Genomic DNA, 25677 nt, shown 5'->3' with positions numbered 1-25677 from the left:
CAGAAATAAATGACCAACTGTTAATATACGACACAGTATTTAAACTGTTTAGCCTGTCAGTAGTTGCAGGTCATCTGCAGGCCACTTTGCAACCCACATCTGCTCCAGATCATGCTTTTCATGCATCGTCTGAGCAAACAAGTGTGTGTGTTCACACTGATGTCTGCTTTGTTCTGTACGATCGTGGCTCAAGAGTTGGGAGTTCGCCTTGTAATTGGAAGGTTGCCGGTTCGAGCCCCGGCTTGGACAGTCTCGGTCGTTGTGTCCTTGGGCAAGACACTTCACCCGTTGCCTACTGGTGGTGGTCAGAGGGCCCGGTGGCGCCAGTGTTCGGCAGCCTCGCCTCTGTCAGTGCGCCCCAGGGTGGCTGTGGCTACAATGTAGCTTGCCATCACCAGTGTGTGAATGGGTGGATGACTGGATATGTAAAGTGCTTTGGGGTCCTTAGGGACTAGTAAAGCGCTATATAAATACAGGCCATTTACCATTTTACTAGGGGGTTTACGGTGCTTTCCAAACCCGTGTCTTGCATGCAAAGGGTCGGGGAGGTCCTTGAATGGAGTCATGCTTCCAATTCTAAATGTGTGCAGATGGGAATAATTATACTGATAAAAAAGGAACACTTAAATCAGTTCAGTGCAAGTTTTCAATTCAGTTTGATTCATATAGTGCCAAGAAACAACAACATTGTCTGTAATTTTTTGAGGACAAAATGGTCATTTGAAACTGAAATCATCAATCCTTTAACCCAAGTCCATCTTTTTATTTATTTACATATTTGAGTAGCACGTATTCTTTCGACTATTGTGACTCTTATATGGTTATCTGATTTGTCACTATTATGGTTATAATGTAGTTAAGTTTTACAAACAGAAAGTATTTAGTTAATTAGAAAAGATAATTAGAAAATAATTTTAAGTTATAACAAGGTCACACTACTTACTTCTTTTATGATCAGAAAAAAAACAGTCTTTTTTCACTCACACCCACAGGATGACTCTTTTTGGGAAAATATAAACATAGGTTATTTGAAGTTAGATATTGCAGAAGCTAAAACAAACAAAAAAAAATAAAAACAATGTTTGATCTGATGCAGCTGTGAACTAGTACAGTATTTAACTACTATAATCTTTCCAAGAACTTTGGATCCTTTGCTTCCAAAGATGCTACTTTTATACTATCTTTTATGGAAAGGCACTTCACTTCCTGGACCAAGACTGGCTTTGTCTCTCTAATACTGTGGTGTCCAAGCCAAAGCTGAAGTGACCCTAACAGCCAGATTACATTGTGATACTTGATGAGTACACTCACCTTCATGTGTGGACCGTGCTTTGAAAACATGTCACCTTCCATTGGCTTTCTAATGTTTCTTTACAGTAATGCTATTGAAAGATACAGACTATAGGTTCCTTCTTTGGGAATTCTGTGCACATTACATTACAGTCTAATTAATGCTACTGTACAGGTACATTGAGCTGGCATTATATTCATGGTAATGCTGAAATTTTTGCACCATTTTTCACTGGTAATAGTTTTCACCAAGGCAATTCTGTTTGATATTATAGTGTTTTTTATTGTTCTACTGTGTAGGTTAAGGCACTGATAGAATTGTAAGGTTCAAGGCTGACAAAAACAAATTGCAAGTAATGGGAAATACTTTAGTGTCGAATGTAAAACAATACAATGTATTATGAGTCCTAATCGTATTTACAGTCAGTGTATCTGTAAATTGTAATCTTGTTAATGTATTTTTGTGGACCCCAGAAGATAAGCTGTTACCTTGGCATTTTTCGATGTCCTCACATAAATAGCAGAGACAACCTGTGTGTGTCTCTTTGTGTGAGTTCGTGTGTGTGTAGGGTGGGTTGGGGGAGTGGGGGGTAGAAGGCATGTAGCCGTAGGTTAGCAGTGGGTGAGAGCAGTAATGCTGCTTCAGTCATAATAGGATCTGACGATGACTCATGCACAGCGAAAACAACAAATGCTCCTCTCTTCCCTCCTCTTATCTTCTCTTCCTCTTCTCATCTCGGTCTCATTTTTCTTGTCTCTTTTCCCAGTATCCCTTGATTCTTTCTTTTCTTATTCTGTGTTCTCTCTTTTATCGTCTTTCCACCTCCTCATCTCTTTTTTTAACATCTTGTCATACATTATTCCCACGTGCATCATATCTGTTTGCCTGTCGTTGTTTTATTTTGTTTGGCTTTTCTCCTTCTTCTCTTCTTTTATATTTCCTGCTTTCTCTTTTCGACTGTTTCCCACAATATTTTTTGTGTGTTTCACCCCTGATGGAAGAATGTTTTTCATCACATTTTATTTTCTCTACTATTTTCTCTTTTTTCGATGCTTCTCTGAAGACTATTTATGTTTTCTTCTTTCTTTTTTCCTTTGTTTTTTCCTTTTCGGCCCCAATCATATTTAAGCTTGTGCTCTTTTCCCTCTGCAGTTTGCAACCATAGAATTATTTCCTTCCCTGCATAGATAGTTATATCTTCTACCAACCAAGCTCATTTTGATAATCCAGATGTTGTTTTATTTATTATTATCAGTGATCGACTCAGCAAATCTATTAAAGTTATGTTTGCCAAAATTCAGCAAAAAATGACATGGGGTCTGTTGTGTTTGTCCTAAGCTGATTGCTTATTGAAGCACTAGTATGTCTGGCTTAGTTGTCCACATGAAAGCCTCTTGTAGTAAGAACAACTACAATTTTCTTGATTAGTTTCATTATCCTTGGGTCATTTAAATCTATTTAAGTCGTATTGACGAATTTGACCAAAAAAAGTGATAATTTTGGGAGATAAAAAAGTAGAAAGAAAGAAAACTTCTTACTGAGGTATGTACTTTCATTTGCCAGCTGAAGAAGGAAGTCATGGTCAGCAATATGAAATTTTGAGCCACATTACTAATTCTACAAGCAGCAAAAAAACGTTGTTTCTCAAAAAGGGACCTCAATGAAAAGACTCCTGAAACAGATGATTACTTGGTTTAAGCCTTCTTAGTCAAGATGGTGATCACTGCACCTTGCTGGTGTTCTCCTTCTACCATAATATGGTAAAGGGCTTTGCTGTAATCTGGACTGTTTCCCCTTCCTTGCCATTATGTGCATTATGTGACCTCTTTTCTAAATACTGTTATGATTTAGCTTTATTTAACTGATCACTCTTTTATGGTGAGGTGTTTGAGAGCAACAGAAAAATAAGGTTGATGTGCAACACAAGTTCTTGACTGAATTTAATTGTTACACGGTAAAACTGCCAGACCACCAAGACACCTCTATTAATCGCACTGTCTTATCTTTTCTCCCCATTGTCATTGTAGCCATACCTCTCTCCCCTTGCTCATCTCCTTCCACCTTATTTGTCTTTGCTTTACAGACACATAAACTGTTTTTTCCTTATTTCTACTGTATATGCTCATCAAAAACCCAATGCTTTTTGTTCATTTCCATCTTTTCCATGTAGTGTACTGCTCTTTAATACGCTATAAGTTTATGTGCTATGTTATGTCTATCTGCATTCTGCTGTTGCTATTTACTAGCAGAGGCAATCATTTGCCTTGAGCTGGGTGTTTCATTCGCATTCCTGTTCATTTGTCCTTACTGCATTCTAAATGTAAATTGCTGCAGCCCCTGCTTCACTGCCAGTCACTGGCCTGATATACCCCTCTGCTTTATTGCAACATCCAAGTATATCCACATTGCTTTTCTGCATGTCATTCTTTCAAGCCCTGCAGTTACCTGATAAACCTTCTATTCTTTGAAGATTTTAGATTTTCAGATGTAATCTGCTGAAACGTCTAAACTTCTCTGTTGAACCACAAAATATCAACCCACCATTTTATCAAATCCCTATACGTGAATGGAGTCTTTGTTGTTGATGTTTAAAGCTTCCATTCGGCGATAGGTTTAACAAAAATAACTTGTTTAACAAGTTATTTTAATGTTTATATTTAAATAATTACAGCTTTTACGCTGAAAAATTATTAAAGACAACAGTTATCCATAATACCATTTTTGGACTTGTGGGTGCATTGCCCATGTCAAACCTTTCTGAGTGTTTGGAAAACCATGAAAACAGCTTTTCATACAAACGTCTGGTTAATGAGAAATTGCAAAGGCCTATATAGTGCTACATTTCCCCACCTTTCATCTGGACTATCCTCTCCATTACAATCCAAAATCCTGCTGCAAGTTCCACTACATAAGCCAGAGCTCAGCACTATCACAGAGGATAAGAGAATTGTGTGTGTAGTGCTAGTGGTGGAGTAAAAGTGGGGGCGAGCTCAGAGCCAGAGAGATGGGAAAAGCAATGAGCTCCAGATAGATACAAAGTCATGAGTGAGTGTGAGAGGGTAAAGGGGGAAAAAGATAATTGAGTTTTAAAATGCCCTTTTATTGATCCAGTAGCAGAATCATAAAGCTGCATTTCATTGCATCAAAAAGCAAAATTGCATCAGTGCTTCTCTCTCTTGATAAAGATGAGTAAACAAAAATAAAATGAAGCAAAACACAAGGAGAGAGAAAAATATCAAAAGCTTGGAGAACAGGGATTGAGGGAATTAGTGCTCAATCCCCCTCAGCAGCTACAGGGAACGCGAACAAGCATGGAATTCAACCCCAAATCCCAATTTGAGCTGCTAATAACATCATGAGAGGAGAGTTATTTCAATGCCATTGGTCAGCTTGTTATTGTAAACACAATTTCTGATTGCTGAGACATCATCTGAAAGTAGTAGATGTTACGTAGTTGTACTTGTGAATTCCCCTACCTCCATAACTTTCTAATGATGTGATCTTGGGCAGTGGCTTCAGACAGTTTCAGACAGCTGTAGTATTTTGATAGTTCATAGGTGTTATTTCACTTGGCCTAGTAGTCTATCTATGTATAGTTCTGTGAGAAATTAAGTACATCCCATGATTCAATAGCAATTAAGAGTGAAAGTAATCAAATGCAATGGAATAAGTGATCGGTTTGCTACTATTGAGTATTTAGATGTGTGTTAAAACAATCCTGCAATCATCCCAGAAGTGTACATCCCTGCAAATTAACCCCAAGGTCATAGAGTTCATACCCTCACCTGTCTTCATGAGCTTTGAGTAGTGACTGAAAGAATGAAATTGATTAGCATGCCTGCTAGACATCTCCTGGGGAATGTGCTCTGGACATCAGGCCCCAGAGCAGACCCAGGACTCACTGGAGAGATTTCATCTCTTGGGTTCGATTCATTGTCCCATCGGATGACCTGGAAGAGGTGGCTGAGGTGAGGGAAATCTGGGCTTCTCTTTTTAGACCGCTGCCCTTGTGACCGGAACCTGGATTAGTGGTAGAAAATGGACTGATGGATGAATGGATGGAAATAAGTATTCCATTAGTATATGTGTACACCGGCCTATTTTGGTTTTCTCCCCATGCATACATTAGTAAATCTGCATCACTCGGAGCCAACAAACTTGAGCAATCACTGATTTGTGCATGATATGATCGTACACACAATTTGTGCATATGCACTCTTAGTTAATGGGGCAAATGATCCAGTAAGAAGTTGAAGGCTGAAAAAGAATTAAGGTGTTGTAGCGGCCTAGTCCAGAACTAAACCTGATTGAAATGTGTCAGCACTGCACAGAGTGCTTTGAAAACATCCCTTTTCGAATGGCTGTGTGGAATAGCCTGTCCTTTGGGTTTCTCTTGTGGTTTGTGCTGCTGTTGGTGTTTCAGCTTAGCCCCTGCTACAGAGAAGACAGGAGTCATACACAACAACTTCTTTGTACAGAAGTACAACCAAATGTTAAAAACAAGAAGCCATTACTTCACATGTAAGAGCTCACTATCTTCACATATAACATCTTTTAATATATTTAAATTTATATGATTTTACCTCTTCCTGGTAAACTGTATATATGTACATGTGTCTCCAACTATGCATAACACAATGATCATCACTCTATATGCTTTTCTTAGAGGACTGCATACAAGGATATCTCTGAATCATCTGCTTTGGCTGAATTATCACAATCCATCCTGCATAACAAAAGATCTACACAGGTTAACACAGTGCTTTGAGTCCTACATAGCAGGGTCCCTATGATGCACTAGCTTGTAATATTTCCTGTTGTTGTCATTCTGAAGTGACTATTGCTATTTTACACAATGTAAAATAGCAATAGTCAATTTCTTGTGGTTTTCAAAGAATCCTCGTTAACTCCATATTTTAAACAGTACAAAACAAGCAACATAAAAAATGGACATCAGTACCTGCTATGTAACGTGTCACATTCTTAGCAAAAAAGCATCCCTCAGCCTTTTGTCCTATATTTGTGAAGGTCCAGTGAACTCAGTTAAAGTTGTGTGGATCAGAAAAGCTTGTAAGAATTACATCAGTCTGTTTCCTCTGATAAAAAACAAGTAAATAAAAAAAACAACTGAAAAACACCACAAGGGACAATAAAGAGAGAAAAAGACGAGGGGAAGAATTGCAACTGTCAAGTAAACTTTGTAAACTTTTTATCACAAAATGAAATAGGACAGATGATGTTGAGAATGAGCCATTTTCCTGACTTGTATATACATGCATCTACAAGATAAATGGGGAAGCCACAGTTGAATTTATTATTGCCTGAATACAATGAATTGTATGTAATGGCCATACAACCACAAGGGAGATGTAGTTCAGCAAACCATTGGACATTTGAGTTATTAACTATTTATTGAATGCATTTCACAGTTTTATGCATGGTTTGTTTTAAGCTAACCTAGATAGACAGATAGATATTTTGTCACTGAAACTGCTTTAATAGTGAATAAATCTTGTTTTTTTTAATATATGTTTAAGCGTTGATTTTTTCCACAGTCTCCAGCCAGACACATGGTTTTGCTTTTTGCATCCTTAAATGTCCTTAAACTCAATTCAGCCTCTATCCTAGTAGCTGCAAAGTACCCACTGCACTGTGTGTTTGTGCATGTGTGTGGCTGTTCCTCTCTTTGGAAGAGAAAGTGTGAGATATGTGTGTATGCATGTGTGATTATTTGTGTATGTTTGTGCGTGGCCCCGTCTGCTCTCCACTTTTAGCTGACTGACCTGCAGACAGACAGGGCAGCTCCACAGAGAGTTGTGCCTTTTGGCCTTTTCTGCAGCACTGTGCATGTGTGTATATTTGCGCCCGTGTTTATTTAGTACAAAGTGGATGTTTGTCAGTTGCTGAACGTGCAGTCCATGCATGTGACTTTGTTGTTGGTGACAGATTTGCTCATGTTGCTTTGTGTGTTCCTGTATATGCACGATTAAGTGTAAAATGTGTGAGACTCAGTCAGTGTGTGTGTTTTTATCAGCTTCAAAAGGTAACATATATTTTGGCATTTATGTTTAGCTTTGGGTCCCATTTCCAATACAATGCCTATTTCCAATACTACTCTGCTAAAAAAAAAGTGTGCGTTACTCTAAGATATAATAATATCTGGATAACATTTGGTAGCACCATCTGCATGTTTAAATAGAATCAAACCATGCATAGTTGGTTTCCTCATTTGGCATTCTCAGCCCAAATGCCCATTGACAAGATCAGCATTGAAGTCACTTAAACTGACAGTATCTGCACTTTGAGTTCTGATTGTTCTACCCTGTTGGCCGTAGATGCTACCTTCTTATCCTACACTCTCAATTACCTGCTGTGCTTTGCATTTTATAGAGAAATGTCACACTGATTTAATTCCACAAATAAACTAAATATGAAACACTGCTCTGCTGTCATTCATCAGATGCTTGTGGCCGTATTGATATAGGCCTTGCTTTGCTCAGGAGGTAGAGCAGGCCACCTACTCATCGGAAGGTTGGTGGTTCGATCCCTGGCTCCTCCAGTCTGCATGCCAAGTATCCTTGGGCAAGATACTAACCCCAACTTGCTCTCCGATGCATCCATCGGAGTATGACTGTGTGTGAATGTACTTAGAAAGAGTATAGATGAAGTGCTTGTGAGAATGGGTGTGAATGTGGCGTGTTATATAGAGCACTTTTAGTACTCCAGGAGAGTAGAAAAGCGCTATATAAGAACCAGTCCATTTATAACATAAGATTCTTATTTTTCTGAAACTGTAAAGTGAAGTGAAAATGAAGATATGCAATGTATTACTTGGTGTAAGGTGCTGCCTACTGGTGATACTGTCATGGCTGGCGAGGCAGGCCGTGTGGAGGTAAAGTGAGGACCCAAGTGCAGGCAGAGGTTTGTATGAGGAGTGAGTTTATTTAAGGTGGAGATGGCAAGGACAGGAACTAAGAAATAACCAAACTGAGAAAACCTAAATACATGAAATTGAAACCAAAACTCACAGAGTGACATGCAAAGGAACAAAGGAAGGGCCACGGAGGAAACACAGGGAGACTTGGGGAAGACATCACAGACAAACCAGTAACCCACAACAGAAAACACAGGGCTAATATTTTCACAGCGGCAATAAGGGAACGGGAAACAGGAGGGAAACACAGCTGGGAGAAATCAGAACTGACGAGACAAGGAAGCAAAGCAGAATACACTAATGTGAGACACAGACCTTCAAAGTAAAACAGGAAGTACACAGAGACACCCTGGAGGGAGAAAGAGAACATGGAGGAGCACATGATGGGATGAGGAAACACAGAACACAAGGAGTGGGAACACAAAGCACCAGAACTAACACCACAATATAAACACAAACACACAGAGGGAGACGCAGAGGTCAACTATACGAGAGGAAATTACTAAATACACAGGGAACTAAACAGAATACAGGAAACCTGAACTGGACACTATGAAATAAACTAAGATACAAAGAGAACCTTAAACATCAAACATAATGCAAAAGACACAAGGAACTCAAAATGCTGGGTCGAGAGACCCAGGATCCTGACAGATACCTATTGAAATGATATAAAAAAAACAATCAGTCAATGTTCAGATAACATTTTATACCAGCAAACTCAGTATGATTCACTTGTAATGCACTGCCATATGTCATACAAGTGTTTCCTGCTTTTAGACAAATCCCAGAGACTTTCTGAATGTTAAATATTTGAAGTACATTCAAGGTCTATAAGAAAGTAGGGTATAGCTACTCACAAATGCAGTTTATCAATGGCAGGCTGATCAAAGAGCTTTATTTATTCAAATGTCACCGTGTGTATTTCATTAAAATCTATAAACGGAAGCTTCCATTGTGGATGCCTGGCTGTTGTTGAGTTGGCTTAACTGCTTATGCAGAATTCAGGCAGTTCCTTAATTAGGTTTCAGTTAATTGCACACCCACATGCAGCTTATAAGTCAATTATAGGCTAAACTGATCGTGGGCTATGAAAAGGAATAACACATACACTTTAGTAGGCACATCGCTACCACCCCCCAGCATGTCTCGGTGCCTGCCTCTCTTCGACTGTCATCCATGCTGCCAACCTAACAATTTTCACAGCAATGAATATAAAATCAGGTTGTGTTTCTTTATATTTTTTGTGTTAAAACAGTGTGTGTGTGTGCATAATGATTGTTTTGGTTTCCTTTGTTTGTTTCCTTTGTTTTCTTTTAAATGTGTTTATTTTGACACAATGCGTGATACAATGTTATGAAGAACAATAACAGAAATGTAGACAAAATTTTTAAGCTTGGCATCAATTGTTGTTTGATGTTTTGGGGGAATAATAAATGTTTTTGTTTTGTTTCTTTGCTGATGAGCAAAGGTGATGTATTGTTACATTGTTACAGCACTGTTGTAACAATGTTATTGATTTTTATATTTATTTTTGAGGGGAGCAGGGTGGACAAGGTGGTCAAAAATAGCTTGAGTTTGACTATGTCAGCTGTGGCTTATACACAGTCTTCTTCCAACAATCATTGTTGGTACACAGCTTCCCTCCAATCTTACTCAAGTAGTTTTCATTTCTGATACTCATCAAATATTAATCATATGAACAAAAGACTGCAAATCGCTCATCTGGTTGCTCTCATCATTGTTGTTTGTTGGAACTTTGGAACACCTCATTGCCTTTATCAGACAGCTGTAGTTTGTTGTTTGTTTATAAACTCTCTTTCCCCTATCTTTCTACAGATGTAAAGGTATATGTGAGCGATGAAAAATCAATCTCCCAAATGTTTATTGACATATAAATATATTTTCAGTGGGAGGATCTGAAGTAAAATTGTGTCTTTCTTGGATGGATAGCAGATTTTTGCTAAAGAAATAGTTACTGAGAGAGGTTTGTCAAGATACGTGAGATTAGATTAAAGAAAAAAAGCTATTAGAGTCAGATAGTTGGCATCTTTACAGGGAAACACTTTCACTTTGATTTAAAAGGATTACAATTTGACCAAGTGTGTCATTTTTCTTGGTATCCTCACATGAACCTTAGGTGACTCTGCTCTGAACTCCACATGACCTCCTGATTCCTTTATCCTATCATAATGCATGCAACTGTGTATATAGTTTTTAGCACATTCATTATTATGTGCAAGTGTTTTATCTGCTTTAGGCTAGATATTATCTGTAGTTCACGTCGTTCTCCAGGGCTTGGTCTATGATTTTACAAGGATAATAAAACAGACAAGAAGGGGGTGTTTTTATTCGCCCTCCTACAGGCAGATTTCATGTCTGTTTGTCTAGATTTTAATCTACAGTGGAAGCTAAAAAAAACATTAAATTAAAATTCACAGATTAGTGTATTATTTTCCAGGCAGCAGACATGGCTGGGCTAATTACTTAAGATGAGAGGACAGACAAAGGGATAGTCTGATGCATCTGGATAAGTCTGGTATGCAAAAAGTTAATCTCTATGAAGTTTGTTTGACTGTTAATGTTGAATTCTTGACTGAATTTTTTTTGTAACTTTAAGCTCTAAAATTTAACTACTGCAGTATATCGACACAACTGATGATGTCATTGTGTTTATTATTACTAACTTCATTTTTCATTTATATTCAAAGAATATTAAAAAAGTTTTCTGATCTCCCTTGTTTTAATTTTCATATATAGATATCTGGCCAATTCAGAATCCGTAGGCGTGGGCTAATATTTTGGGAACTGGTTTCTGCTTGTTGCTCCGGTTATGTTGATCATGTCTGAGGCTTTAGATATTTAGCAAGAAGGATACCAACTGCCTGAATGCTGTGTCATAACCACTGGCTATTGCCACACAGCAATTTAGCTTCTAATTATATATTTTTTAACAATAACTGGCACTTAAAGCTGAAAGTACTGGGTGGCGTATTCACTGGCTGCACCAGAATCCCAGAAAAAAATTGACAATTAACTAGATATGCTAAGTTAACAGACTAGCTAATATGCTACTGGTTTGGCCTTGAGTGTCTGACAAAGTTTAGGAAATACTGAATTGTTCAGGTGCTCTCTTCCTGAACTTGAGCATTATGTGTTACCACTGTCTCCATGAATGTCTGAGAAATAGAAATGTAATATGCTAAGATAGTAAAACAAGAAACTGATCAGGCTATAAGTCACCCACAGAACTCCCCCCACTATATTGCAAATCAGACATTAGCAATTTCCTGAAAACATTTTTGTTTAATGACAAATTCAACAAACAGTTGGTTTGTGTGTAGCTTCTAAAAGCTTTGATATTTTTCCCTCACAGACATTGGGTTCTTTGCTTTCTAGTCTGTCTTTTCATGTGAACTTGGAATACTTTTTCCTGATATGATCAGCTGTTCTATGATGTGATGTGTGAGTGTGAGGAAGTAAGCAAGACACTTGTCGTCATCCTTGCTGAAGGTACTAGTCTGTGTAGTACTGAACCACTACAGAAAAAGCAACAGGGTGACAGATGTTCACACCTTTTCAAGCTGGTGGGTTATACTATTTTGTCTTTGAAAGTTTGTGTGTGTGGGTATTGCTATTTATGCAGCTGCAAGGTCTACCCTGTTGTCACACTGTCAGCTTTATCTCTTTGCACCTCACATCTTTGTCAGATAGATCACTTCCCTGTCATATCCTCCAGCTTCAGGACACAAAGGACAGAATATCCAAAACATTAGCTATAAGTCGTAAACCTTAAAACTTTGATTTTTCAGTCACCATTTTTGTAGTAGTTATACGTTATGTTAGTCGAGGACACTGACTGATAGCATTGACGTGTCAACATTACACGTGACACAGGATAAAGGTTCCTGAAAAGGTTTTTATCGGGGCCTCTCTAATGTTGTTCAGTGTATGTGACTAACCTATCACCTGCTTTCTAGCTTGACGGAGGCAGCCTAGCCAAAAGGGCCAAAAGCAAGTCTTATAAAAGAAAGAAACTTACATCATGACCTTCCCCTTTAAAAACACAATTTATACACAGAAAAGTTGATATGTTGAAATGCTCAAATTCTCACTGAGATAACACTGACATGTTTAAATCATTCCAGTCAAAAATAAAAGTGTTGTAATACTTCATTACACACAAAAATAAAAATAAGTTTGCTGCTTTTTCATTTCTTCCATATTTTTTTGTAATTTTATGAGTCTGGACTTTTGGTTGAGTTTGGCAAGCACTGTATTGGTGTCCGAATCCCTTATAGGAAGATACAGAGAAGGTTTTAAAACATATTCAGGCTACCTGCACTAAGGGAAGCAGTTTAAATAAAAGGAAAATAAAGGCTCTAGTAAGACCACCAGTGACCAACTGGGCTGTTGCTTGGCCTTTTTGATAGCCCATTTGCTTCATCATTTCCCATTTGATCCATAGCGCTATTATTTGTCACTGCCTTCATAAGATCACGAGAGCAATAGTTTTGATTGCACGTCATCATTTTAAAATGCTTCTTTACTATATTAATTACCTTTACACTGTTTAAAGATTTGAGAGTTCAGGTGTGTAGAGCAGGCTGGAAAGAAAGTTGGGGAAGACACACAGCAAAGGCCATGGGAAGGACTCAAAATGGGCAATATAATAATAATTTGATACCATTATTACATCATTGTAATGAATTGATTCATTTTATTGTCCCTTTGCTATCATGCTGTGTAGTGCTATATGCTACAGTAGTGCTTACTATTTTTATGGGTACTTAGCTACTGGCCAGGCATTTCATGATGGACTTTTATATCTTAATCACAAAGATCTGATTTACCAAAACAGTAATTTGTTGATAACACATGCTGTTGCAGAAATAGTGCAACTTAGCACTGTGGAGCTGTGAGAATGTCAACAATAGCATTTTGAATCATAAATGACTTGAATATAATAACTCACCATTTATCCTAATAATTAATAGTTACTGAATTTCTGCTGGACTGCATTGTCTTAGCTAATAGCCACCCTCCTTTAATGTGTGTGCATGTGTGTGTGTGTATGCAGTGCCTTTGTGCCAGTTCAGCTCTCTATCTGGTTTTACTATAGCTTTTTGACAGAAATCAGGAAATCTGTGTATTTACAGATCATTATATATACACGTACAAGAGAAATGAACTGAGGAGGAGAAAGTAAATTACTGATAGGAGATGGCAGAAGTTACACAGACAAAATTGACTACTTACAGAAGGGCTAAAAAAAACAGTCCTCCACCCAAAGTAATAGCTGTAGCTGCTGTGAGAATGAAAAAGGACAGACTTACCTGCAATGGTAAGTCATCTGGAAACTCATTGCAGCACTTTATCGAACAAGCAATTGTTGAAAATCAAACCCTGTACTCCTTTATTTTTAATGTGCACCTCTGTGGGCAAAGAAGTCAGTAGGTTAGCACACAGTGCACCAAAACTAATGCTTTACCTAGTCCATACTCATTGGGCACTACACTTGTCCATAATATTAGCTGTGTGTAAGTGCACGAAGTCTAAAATATATGCAGTAGCTGATTTTGTAGATTATGTTCCTTTTTTTAATTAATCAATTTATTTATTTTAGCCCATTTTGTCTGACAACTTTTAGAATCAGAATCATGATCTTAATTCACTGTTGTGCTTTTTCAAGACAAGCTCAATAACGAGCTCTATAAACTCTCTATAGGCTCCTCTTGTTAGCGTTTTCTTTCTTACTTTCTTTTTATTATTACACACATAAGTGCAGAAACAGGCTTCCTGACTCCTGGCAGAGCGTCAATATTTTGCTTTTTAAAATGATAAAGGAGGTTGTTGATTCAAACTTTTTTTTTTTAAATTATGTTTAACTATAACTAGAATGATATTTTCTACTATCATGAAATGTATGGTGGACATGAACATGGCCACGAAGAAAAAAACACTAAGGTGTAATACAGATCAGGGAAAAAAATACAGGAGCAACCAAGACTAAATTAAAAATCTCAGAAGAAAAAAAGTCAGTAGAGCAGTTTTAGAGGAAGGAAAAGTAGGAAGAACAAGGTTGAGAGGAGTAAAGGAAGGTTGTTAGAGTGGGAATATTGCCATTGTGCATCAGATAAACATCATACAATCCCATTTCATGTGGACTTCAAAGAGCCAGAGCAGCAGGGAATCAGACTTCAGCTGAAAGGCGATGGTCACCTCCACCTGAACCTGCCACTGTAGGCTACTCTTGTGCATTATAGTCATTTTAGCTGCAGCTTTTATCCACAGCGACTTACCACCAGTCTCCTCTTCAGCTATTAGCCACACAAGGGACAGCTGCCTTTGAAATAAATCAAAGCTGCTCTGCTGCAACAATTGGAAGTATGCTCAAATAATTACATGGGTTTAGTTGTTGCTTGTCAGTGTTGTCCTTATGAGCCTTTTTCAAACTTGGTAAGTGATAAAATGTCTGTAATTGCGCTTCTTTTTTTTAAATACTAATCTTTGATATGTCAAATCTGTGCCAAAAAAAGTAGTAATGCTAAAAATTTGCTCTTGCTTTATTAAAACAACTTTTGTAGTGTACACAATGTTAAACTCTCCTGTGAGTTCTGTGGAGCTGGGAGTTTTAAACAGCATGTCACTCAGTCTCATCATTTGATTTCATGCTTTGTTTTTTTGAAGTGCGATGCTTAATAAGTCCCCCAGAGTGTGTTTGATATACCTGCATAGCTCATATTTCTCGCTTGTTCTTCTCCTCCTCTCTGGCTCTTTTCCATATGGAATTATAGCCAAATGAAAAAAAACAAAAAACTAAAGCTGCAAACTGAAAAATGAAAGCAAAAGAAGCAAACAAACAAACAAACAAAAACCCATGAAAGCTGAAAAATGAATGCATTTTGGTCTTACCAGTGTGTTTTAAATTTTAAATTAAGGATCATATCAGCAATTGACAACTCCACTCCAAGCAGCTTATGTATCATAAGCACCATCTTTTAAGTTCTCCGATCAGCTCTAACCTTTAAACATTCAGCTTCACATTCTGATGATGCTGGGTTGAAACCAGAAGCTTTTTCCAGCTTTCACATTAGCATTGATGCTGTTTATCATACAACAAGAAGATTTCCCTGTTCTGCTTCTATTTCTCTGTTCAAGATGCCTCATCTGAAGCACATGCCATCATGAGCCTTTCTCATCAATGAGAAATGTAGAGCTGTAAATGCAAGAAAAGGTGAGCATGCTTTACTGGCTTGACACCATCTAAGAATCTTTTCGTGATTGTATTGATTGTATGTGTCTTTGTATTTTCATCTTTGTTTGTTTGCTTATGAAAATCTTTATCCCAAATGCTAATGATAACATGCTAATGTGCACTACTGGATATATTAATATTTTTACTACAAGGCTGTCTTGGGGGTAGAGGCATAAAATAAACAACCCAAGGCCTGTACTGTGAAGTGAATTCAACATACACAGGGTATCTTACTGTTATCTGAATCACTTACCCTAACATCAGAAATCAGGATAAGGAGTCACACAAAGCTAGTTATCAAGTTAATCCAGGATTTCCGCTGCATGTTCAGTTAAAAGGAGTGGCAGTGCCAACATGTGCCCAATCCCAGTTATGGATAAGTATATTGGAAACAGCAAGTGAATTTACTAAGAAAGGTAAAACTATAATATTAGAAAAATATGAACACATAATACAGACTGAAAGAAACACAGCTACTTAGCAGAGTGTGAGTGTGTGAGAGAGGAAACATAACCTGGAGCAGGTTAGGTTCATAGCACAAGTTAACATGGTGATTTACCCCAGTAAGACGTGAACCACCTTAATAGTACAGAAAACCCCAGGGTTAACCCTGAAGTTACCTGGATAACATGAAGATTTTGATCTAAAACAAGATCAGGCTGTGTCTCCAGGTTCGTGACGAAATCCCGGAAGCATCATCTGGGCTCTCTCTTGTTGTGCGTCACGTATCCGGGGTCTACCTGGCAAAGTTCTTCAGCGTTTCCCATGTTGATTCTGTGGCTCGAGTCTCTTCTGCTGTGAAGCTCAGGACCTTCGTCTTCTTCAGGTCCTCTGTAGCCACCGCTGCACTGTTATAAGTTATGGTGCCGTCTCTGGGGAAGACAGAGTTTCGCTGGTGGAAGCAAATTTCTTTTTTCCTTTAAGCTATAAAAAAGCAATTCACACTTCATTCAGAAAAACCTCATTCCCTTTTTTTTCCCTGGCATTCTGCGGTGAGTTCGGGCCTAAAGCTCTGTGACATCTTTGTATTCCCAGCTCAGTATCACTTAGGGACAACTCTGATTTAATAAAAGTTCCTAAAAACACTGAAGTAAGTTAAGTTCTTCCCTTCAGTGTCTTCAGGCATTCTGTATACACAAATATTATTTCTTTGCCGTGTTGGGGAGTAACGGAATGCATGTACAGTGGGGCAAAAAAGTATTTAGTCAGCCACCGATTGTGCAAGTTCCCCCACTTAAAATGATGACAGAGGTCAGTAATTTGCACCAGAGGTACACTTCAACTGTGAGAGACAGAATGTGAAAAAAAAAAATCCATGAATCCACATGGTAGGATTTGTAAAGAATTTATTCGTAAATCAGGGTGGAAAATAAGTATTTGGTCAATAACAAAAATACAACTCAATACTTTGTAACATAACCTTTGTTGGCAATAACAGAGGTCAAACGTTTACTATAGGTCTTTACCAGGTTTGCACACACAGTAGCTGGTATTTTGGCCCATTCCTCCACCTTCTCGAGAGCAGTGATGTTTTGGGGCTGTCGCCAAGCAACACGGACTTTCAACTCCCGCCACAGATTTTCTATGGGGTTGAGGTCTGGAGACTGGCTAGGCCACTCCAGGACTTTCAAATGCTTCTTACGGAGCCACTCCTTTGTTGCCCGGGCGGTGTGTTTTGGATCATTGTCATGTTGGAAGACCCAGCCTCGTTTCATCTTCAAAGTTCTCACTGATGGAAGGAGGTTTTGGCTCAAAATCTCACGATACATGGCCCCATTCATTCTGTCCTTAACACGGATCAGTCGTCCTGTCCCCTTGGCAGAAAAACAGCCCCATAGCATGATGTTTCCACCCCCATGCTTCACAGTAGGTATGGTGTTCTTGGGATGCAACTCAGTATTCTTCTTCCACCAAACACGACGAGTTGAGTTTATACCAAAAAGTTCTACTTTGGTTTCATCTGACCACATGACATTCTCCCAATCCTCTGCTGTATCATCCATGTGCTCTCTGGCAAACTTCAGACGGGCCTGGACATGCACTGGCTTCAGCAGCGGAACACGTCTGGCACTGCGGGATTTGATTCCCTGCCGTTGTAGTGTGTTACTGATGGTGACCTTTGTTACTTTGGTCCCAGCTCTCTGCAGGTCATTCACCAGGTCCCCCCGTGTGGTTCTGGGATCTTTGCTCACCGTTCTCATGATCATTTTGACCCCACGGGATGAGATCTTGCGTGGAGCCCCAGATCGAGGGAGATTATCAGTGGTCTTGTATGTCTTCCATTTTCTGATGATTGCTCCCACAGTTGATTTTTTCACACCAAGCTGCTTGCCTATTGTAGATTCACTCTTCCCAGTCTGGTGCAGGTCTACAATACTTTTCCTGGTGTCCTTCGAAAGCTCTTTGGTCTTGGCCATGGCGGAGTTTGGAGTCTGACTGTTTGAGGCTGTGGACAGGTGTCTTTTATACAGATGATGAGTTCAAACAGGTGCCATTCATACAGGTAACGAGTGGGGGACAGAAAAGCTTCTTACAGAAGACGTTACAGGTCTGTGAGAGCCAGAGATTTTCCTTGTTTGAGGTGACCAAATACTTATTTTCCACCCTGATTTACGAATAAATTCTTTACAAATCCTACCATGTGAATTCATGGATTTTTCTTTCACATTCTGTCTCTCACAGTTGAAGTGTACCTCTGGTGCAAATTACTGACCTCTGTCATCATTTTAAGTGGGGGAACTTGCACAATCGGTGGCTGACTAAATACTTTTTTGCCCCACTGTACCATCGTTACATATTTAAAATACAAAATATGAGTAACTGTATTCCGTTAAAGTTACTGTTTAAAAAGGTGGTATTTAGAATACAGTTACTTTGTTGAAATAAATGGATTACACGGCGGTATTTTCCTCTTTCATATTGTCGCGGGTCAGGACTCTCTGGGTTTTGTTTGACAGCTATGTTCTGTTGTTCCAGGCGGCAGCGTTACGGTTGCCATGGTTACATGGTGACGTGCACTCTCTCTGCGACTGTGTGTTTCCTGGTTGAGAGAGCGCCTTTTTGCAAGAGCATCTGGCTGCAGCCACTGTGGAGCTCCACAGTGGCCGGAAACACGTGACCTCCACAGTAACCGGAAACACGTGACCTCCACAGTAACCGGAAACACGTGACCTCCACACTTGCCGTAAACACGTAACTTTGGTTAAATCGACTTTGACAGCGAAAACTAAATTGCGTTTTTGTTACTATTGATGCTGCTGAGAAAAAAATGGTTTTAAGTGGGGGTTTTTAACACTCTGGGTTTGTTCAAAAAAATTCACCATCCCCTAAATTGTTCGTGGCCAAAAGTGACACTTGCTGTTTCGCTGATTAATTTTTTTTTTACAGTACATCGCGTTGTGCGTTCTGATTGCTGTAGACCATTGTCAATCAATCTAGTCCAGTGTCTCCTGTACAGGAGCGGTCCCTAATAGGCCCACGGACCGGCCCCGGTCCGTGAGTCTTTTGGTACCGTTCCGTGAGAGTTGATCCTCCAGTGTGAAATGTATGGTTGTAGTTGTGTGTCTTATTTTGAAAGAACTATTTACGCGTTACCATAGCGACCAGAGAGCATTAAAAAGCAGAGAGGAGGATGTCACTGTCATTGTTGTTGGCGCACAGCTCAAGTCACATTTATTATTATATTTACAAAATACCACAGTTTCTTTTTTTTATTCTTTTGTTGTATTTATCCGCGACACCTTAAAGCTCGTTCCCTGAAAATATTGTCTGACATTAAAGTGGTCTGTGGCGCAAAAAGGTTGGGGACTCCTGCTGTACAGTACAGAATGCGTTTAGCTTGTCGAATTTACATAAATCTTCGATCGCTAGCAGTGTAACTCTGAAGTGCTGTACTGTATGTTTGTAAGTTTTCTCCCAAACAAACACAACAATGCCGACGAAACGTTTTGCACCCTCAAATGCACCTTTAGGTTTCATTCCATAATACTGGACTTATGTTTCTAAGAAGGTTTGAACTCTAAGAGTGTTTAAACAAAAGAGAAAAGTGTGAAAATGTTCATGCCTGTCTGAGAAAAGTGTATAAAGCATGTAGTGAGGGGTTTTACAGTCTTAACATCTATAATAATTGTAAAAAATAAAGTTGGCTACTTCATGGATTTCACCTACCGCGGGTTATTTTTAGAACGTAACACCAGCGATAAACGAGGGACTGCTGTATTATTAATAGTAGAGTCTGGGACATCTAATTGATTAACATCGACATTGATTATTATGCACTATTATTTTTGTTCAAGGAGAGCCAAAAATATAAAACTCTCTCTCAGCTTGTTTGTTGCCAAAAATGGCCACTTTTTGTGTATGTTCACAAAATGCTATAAAATGTATATTTCTTAAAACATTTTTCTACTTTTACCGACGTGACTCTTTAAAATAGCACCAGTCCTTTTCATCAAAATCAAAATTGTATCTAAATTTTTTACTCTTTATAGCCAGTTAGGTTATATATTACCATTAACTTTTCAGATAAAACGGTGATAAAGTCCTAATGTTTTCATGAAATTTCCTTTTTTTCCCCATCTGAGCATCGGGGAAAAGGCTGTCTTGCAATTGTTGAGGTCACTAGTGTGTGCCCCATTTCTTCCAGGATCACTCTCTTTATAGGTTTTAGTGGAATCCTAGTACTGCGAAGTGGTTTCATGGTACAAAGGGATTGTATTCCAAGATCTGGGAGACTGTAGAAATGAGCAGTGATGCCCTTCCTACCATCTTTCCAGAAAAATAATTGATCTGGAAGCTGTTAGGCTGACTTACAGCAGCAGCACTTTCTGCACCTCCATAAACTCCAGGACACATTTACTAACGGTGTTTGTTGCTGTATGTGCTGCAGCTTTGAATTTTTTAATAATATATATTTTGTTAATATTTTGGCTATGGTGTCTTGTTATGAAATGTACAAGAGTAAAAGTGTTTTTAGCAGGTGCTTCAAAGCTAAGTTTGACTGGGAAACTCAAAGCTCAATAGTCTGTATCAACAGAAATTCACTGCAGCCTATGTAATATTTCATGCGTCATAATTTATTCTACTCTATCTTGCAAATACATATTTGTGTGGCAATGTCATGCACAACACACACAACTATTAGATCCTTAAGATCAAACCCGTGTCATTGTTTTGGTCCACTGCAGTGCAGTAGTAAAAAAAAAGAATAAGTGAAGTGTCCACAAATGGCCAGGATAGAGCCCAGAGTGTTAATGTTTAAAATGTATAAAAATATTATTGATTACAATTCTTTACTGTTAATATCAACAATAAGCTTTTTATTTTGAAATTACAAGTTCAAAAAAAATGCTGTTACATTTACATTTAATGCTGTTACACTGTAATCCTTTATTATAAGTATGGACACAGAATAAAGTGAACAACATTTTGAAATAAGTTTAATTGGAATTTTGTACTATGCAAAAACAAAACAAAACAACAACAACAACAACATATTAAACAAACAAACAAACACAGCCAGTGCCTTCATTTGTCCATTACATGTCAAACATAGCACTGACCCTTAGCCCCTGCTCATCAGCTCCATGTCCTCTGCAAACTGAAAAACAAAGAGGAACAAGTCCCTTGCTCCAGTGTCTTCTTCCTCTGACATGTCTCTTAAGACCCTCTGCTGGTCCCCTTGATTTAAGGACAGATATTTGGGCATTGTTACGTGTCCACGGAAAAGTGCCTTATTTTGGACAACCCAGTGCACAGCAGGACGCAGATCTTCAACAACTGCTGGCTCCTGTGTCAGGCAAATGGGGATGAAAACATAGTTATTTCTCTGTTGCAGAACAGTTTTTTAACAGTTATTCAAATGTCACTAACCATGTAATTACACTACTGTTTAAAGTGAATACTGACCTGACTGACTTCCTGGAACTTGTGCTTTTTCAGTCTGAAAATGGGCACGTGTTGTCCTTCAAGCACAGCTTTGGCTTCCTCTCTCCAGTGTGCAAATAGCTTGCCAGAGCTACGAAGAGTAAGGCCACAGTGAGAGCATGTCATTTTCATGGACTTTCCATCAGCTGCAGTTTTATTGAACACAGAGGGTAGAGCATATGAATGTTCTAACAAAGACTCAGAAACCGAAGACAAAACCTTGGGGGGGAGACGGGGCTCCTCGAAGAGTACTGCCGGAGGAATGCGGGTCTCCTCGGAGAGTTCAGCGGGGAGCAGTCCTGATAATGGTGGCTGACTTGGCATTGAAGAATGCTGACAAGACAATAAATGCCTTGCCATATCCCCACGCCGTATGATTGTAATCTTACAGACAGGGCGGTGAAAGTGTCCTGTTGTCCTACAAGGCAGCCTGCACCGGCATATCATTTTATCTGTAAGAGAAAAAAAACAAACAAACAAACAGATGTAATTTAAATGTAGTTGTATAGAATGCAATCAATTTGTCTAACAATCAGATTGTACATGTTAACAAAAACATCCAAGCCAACCTCAATAATGAAAGCAAAATGGTATGGATCACAAAAGTTATGTCTAGGAAAGTGGTGAAAAGTAAATAAAAATATATTTTATAAAAACACTATTTTTGTTGCAGATGAATGCACTGAACTGTACAATATCAACAGCAACTTTTAAGTCAACAAAGATACTGCAGAAGTGCTTAAAAAAGTGCATATTTATAACTATAAAGTATATTTAATACAAACATACCTTTGAAAGGCAAAGCATTTTTTATATGCACACTTAGATGCTCCTCAATCTTTGCCCTGACAGTAGGGCTGAAAGTGGGGCACAGAGGGCAGTGAAAGAGTCCTCTGCAACACGTGTTGCATTCCTGCAATTCTGGCTTTAAGCCCGAATTCCAGATTGATATGTGCATCTAAAACAGAGAGAGAAACAGATAAACACCATATACACATTTAAGTTAAGGTTTTAGCAGAAATAACAATTTACAGTTGGCATGTAATAGATTTGGGAAGAAAATTCTTGAAAAAAAACACAAATATTTTACAAGACACTTTAATTTGTGAGACATGTTTCTATTGACATATAACAGTCAATTGAACAGGGGCTAACTAAAATCTGGGCAATAAAAAAAGCTGTACAGAATAGAATGACGAATAGAAGTATTGATAAATATCTAAATCTGTTTGTGACGAAATTTACAGTGTTGACGCTAACCAAAGGTGTCACAAGTACACACGTTCCTTACTACAGTTTAGATACCTCTGTTTAAAAAGCACCGACTCGACTTTTTAGTCAAGTGGAAGTAAGAAGTACAGGGTCTAAAATATAATTTATGTACAAAATATTGAAGTAATCTTGCGTCCAAAGCACGCGTGCGGGGGGCTGATTTACAAATGTACGGATTACAAAGTACAGATACGCGTGCTAAAATGTGAGAAGTAGAAGTATAAAGAAGTATACAGTAGGCACAAAAAAGTACAGCAGTAAAGTAAAGATACCAGAAAATTCTACTTAAGTACAGTATTGAAGTATTTGTTATTTCGCATCTCTGACGCCAACAATAAATCATACTCTAATGCAAAATGTGTTTTTTGCTTCTTCTCGCCCACAGAAGCCGTTAATCCAGCTCTCTTACTGAAACCAGGCCCAGGAAAAAGCATATCTGTGTGTTTTCTCTGCCATGGAGCACGATGAAAAAACATTAAAATAAGGAGGAATGTTGTTGTAACGCAAAAAAAGTGGCAACATGATCATTGTAAGAAAACTAGACGATTCCTAGAATTATGAAATCACTAACGGCAAATTTATTTAAGAAAGACTTAACCAACCTTTGCGATCAACTTGCAAGACTTCCACGGTATCCATGCGTGTTTACGGCTACTGTGGAGGTCACGTGCTTCCGGCTACTGTGGAGGTCACGTGCTTCCGGCTACTGTGGAGGTCACGTGTTTCCGGTTAGTGTGGAGGTCACGTGTTTCCGGTTAGTGTGGAGCTCCACAGTGGCTGCAGCCAGACCCTTCTCCCTTTTTGTTGTTGTTGTTGTGCTAAGCTAATAGGCAGAATGCTACAGGCATAGCCCTAAAGAATGTTGCGTCATGGGCAGTGTAGTCCGTGCTGCAGGGAGAATGGACTGCCATACCCATTATGTGTCTGTGAGCGCGAGGAGGGAGAAAAAGGAGAGTGGAAAAGTACGAGTTATCATCGAGCAGAAACTGGAGCTGGAAGCATGTAAATATAATAATAACCACTGCAGCCAAAAAGAGTGCCTGACGAGCCCAGTTGTAAGTAAGCTATTAAGACTCGACTGTACACCGTGTTCGTGTTTTCCTCCGAAACAATAAGTTCTGTTGGAGCAGTCTTTCAACGCCTCTCTCTGTCTCAAACTTGACCCAGACAACAAAGTAAAGCTATTTTTCGGCTAGGAGCCCGACATGGAACCCGACATATTAGCCAGAGGTCCCTTTACTACGGTTCGGAGCCGCGGACCTTCAGTAATAGTAATAAATCACACAGCAATAGTACATTCATGTAGTTGTAAAAAGCATGATAATATATTAAGTAATCAAAAGTATTCAGAATACGTTACTCTCATTGAGTAACGTAACGGAATACGTTACAAAATACATTTTGGGGCATGTATTCTGTAATCTGTAGTGGAATACATTTTAAAAGTAACCTTCCCAACACTGTTTCTTTGTGACTAGAACTGAGTAAAAGGATGAGTTGCCTTAATATTTAGTTTAAATGCATATTAAGGTTTTAAAAATGTAAATGCAAGAAAGTGAAAATAACTGTATGCTTGTATGTAAAGTTAATTCCAGATCTGTGTCACACTGTTAATTGTTACCGTGCCCATGACTGGGTGTTTGCAAGGTTTTAAGGATGCTTAGGTTGCATTTTTCTTAATAGAAAAGCATTTCTTCCCATATGGAAAAGAAATAGTAAAAACATATATGATTTACTCATAAAAGTGGCCACTTTCATGAGTAAATCATATATAAATCATATAAGGCTTACATGATTTACTCATGAAAGTGGCCACTTTCTCATTACTTTCATATATTTTTTTAGTAAGTATACAAAACATGCAAGTTTCATTATATAATTTTTCAAGGGATCTTATATGTGTTTTCACTCTTGTATGCTTTTCATACAAGTTTCATACAAGACAGATAAAAACTTTATAAGATTTATATATATCTTTTCCATATGGGTTTCTTCACCAATTTATTAGATTTTAACAGACACATCTTGTACAAATGAAGGCATTGTTTACAGAAATTGCCGGGCACCATGTGGATGCTGTGGGTAAAAGTTCTGTAAAGATCTACAGAGATAACTGTACCTGCACAGTTGCAGCCCATTGTGACACACGATGCCATGATATGATTTCAGACGAAACAGCCTCAGTGACCATGAAGTCCCCCTGCAGTCACTCTCAAAGACAAGATTGATAAAATGCAATTATTTACCCCCAACCAGCCTTATCTTTTTCAGTATTCAGTATTTTGTTTAACTGTTTCTGTTAGAACTTGTCAATGAACATTTCTATTCTTCCTTTTTTCCTTTTTAGGTTTTGACTTTACATCCTAAATATCATTGTGCCCTTGTCTTCTTTCACTGCTGTTTTTATTTTGAAGGCCTTTTTGCCAATATATTTCCCCCCCCCTTTAAAAAACTGCTCACTAGCCTGATCTGTGTTAGACTGTTGTATTATTTAATTAACAAAAAGTGAGTAGCATTGCAAAATCTCAAAAAAGAAGAAACAAATTCATCGCTTCAGCACTGCAGTAAGGATGTTTTTCTTTTTTGATTAATATGCTATAGAGCTAGAGAAGACCACAGTTTTGGGAAGGTGCCACTGACCCTTTTCATATTGCTTTTATTTCGTTAATTACACTCGTATTGATGACAGAACATTTCCTGTTTCTACAGTAAAAGTCTGCTGAGCTAAGGGCAATGCAAAATGTTTTGGAACTTGACTGTAACATTGTATAGGCATACAAGCAAATGCAATTTGTCATGGTCCTGGGTTTTGTAATCTAGCCTTCTCTGTATCATTCTGCAGGTTGTTAAGTCTTTATCTCTGTTACTGATTTCTTGGTTAGTTACTTCCTGTTTTATTTTGTTACTCCCTGTATTTATTCTTACTTCCCTTACCCCGTTGTCTCTGATTAGTTTCAGCTGTGCTTCTGATCTGTTACTGTTCCCCTTCTTATCTTC

The 25677-nt window shown here is 38.4% G+C and overlaps 2 protein-coding genes across 4 annotated transcripts in view; one reads left to right on the top strand and one right to left on the bottom strand.

The window, feature by feature from the left end:
• The window catches only part of LOC120716527 (glutamate receptor-interacting protein 2-like), a 259433-nt gene that overhangs the window by 11266 nt on the left and 222490 nt on the right, over nucleotides 1-25677 (top strand). The gene's annotated exons all lie outside the window — the stretch shown is intronic.
• Nucleotides 20752-23432, bottom strand: LOC120716591. Of its 3 annotated transcripts, none has more exons than XR_005692000.1 (4): nucleotides 22198-23432; nucleotides 21628-21860; nucleotides 21391-21499; nucleotides 20752-21271 (listed from the first exon to the last, which is right to left on the bottom strand). XR_005692000.1 is itself a non-coding variant. In XM_040004130.1 (4 exons), the coding sequence occupies exons 2-4, from the start codon at nucleotides 22364-22366 to the stop codon at nucleotides 21047-21049; spliced, it is 864 nt and encodes a 287-aa protein (XP_039860064.1). In that variant the 5' UTR covers nucleotides 23283-23432; the 3' UTR covers nucleotides 20752-21046. The 3 variants fall into 3 exon arrangements, 1 of the variants encoding a protein (XP_039860064.1); XM_040004130.1 differs by having other exon boundaries at nucleotides 21391-21860; nucleotides 22198-22366; nucleotides 23283-23432; XR_005691999.1 differs by having other exon boundaries at nucleotides 20753-21271; nucleotides 21616-21860.

The sequence above is a fragment of the Simochromis diagramma genome, unplaced genomic scaffold, assembly GCF_900408965.1.
Source record: "Simochromis diagramma unplaced genomic scaffold, fSimDia1.1 OVJJ01000320.1, whole genome shotgun sequence".
Taxonomy (NCBI): domain Eukaryota; kingdom Metazoa; phylum Chordata; class Actinopteri; order Cichliformes; family Cichlidae; genus Simochromis; species Simochromis diagramma.
Note: the sequence above shows the minus strand (reverse complement) of the source record. Positions and strands in the feature narration are given on the sequence as shown.

What these genes read in the sequence shown, in the direction of transcription:
- LOC120716591 (XM_040004130.1), bottom strand. Translation starts at nt 22,366, where the DNA reads ATGCACATATCAATCTGGAATTCGGGCTTAAAGCCAGAATTGCAGGAA. An exon ending in AAATGCTTTGCCTTTCAAAG is followed by an intron (nt 21,861 to 22,197) that starts GTATGTTTGTAT and finishes TTTCTCTTACAG; the next exon opens with ATAAAATGATATGCCGGTGC. An exon ending in AGTTCCAGGAAGTCAGTCAG is followed by an intron (nt 21,272 to 21,390) that starts GTCAGTATTCAC and finishes TGCCTGACACAG; the next exon opens with GAGCCAGCAGTTGTTGAAGA.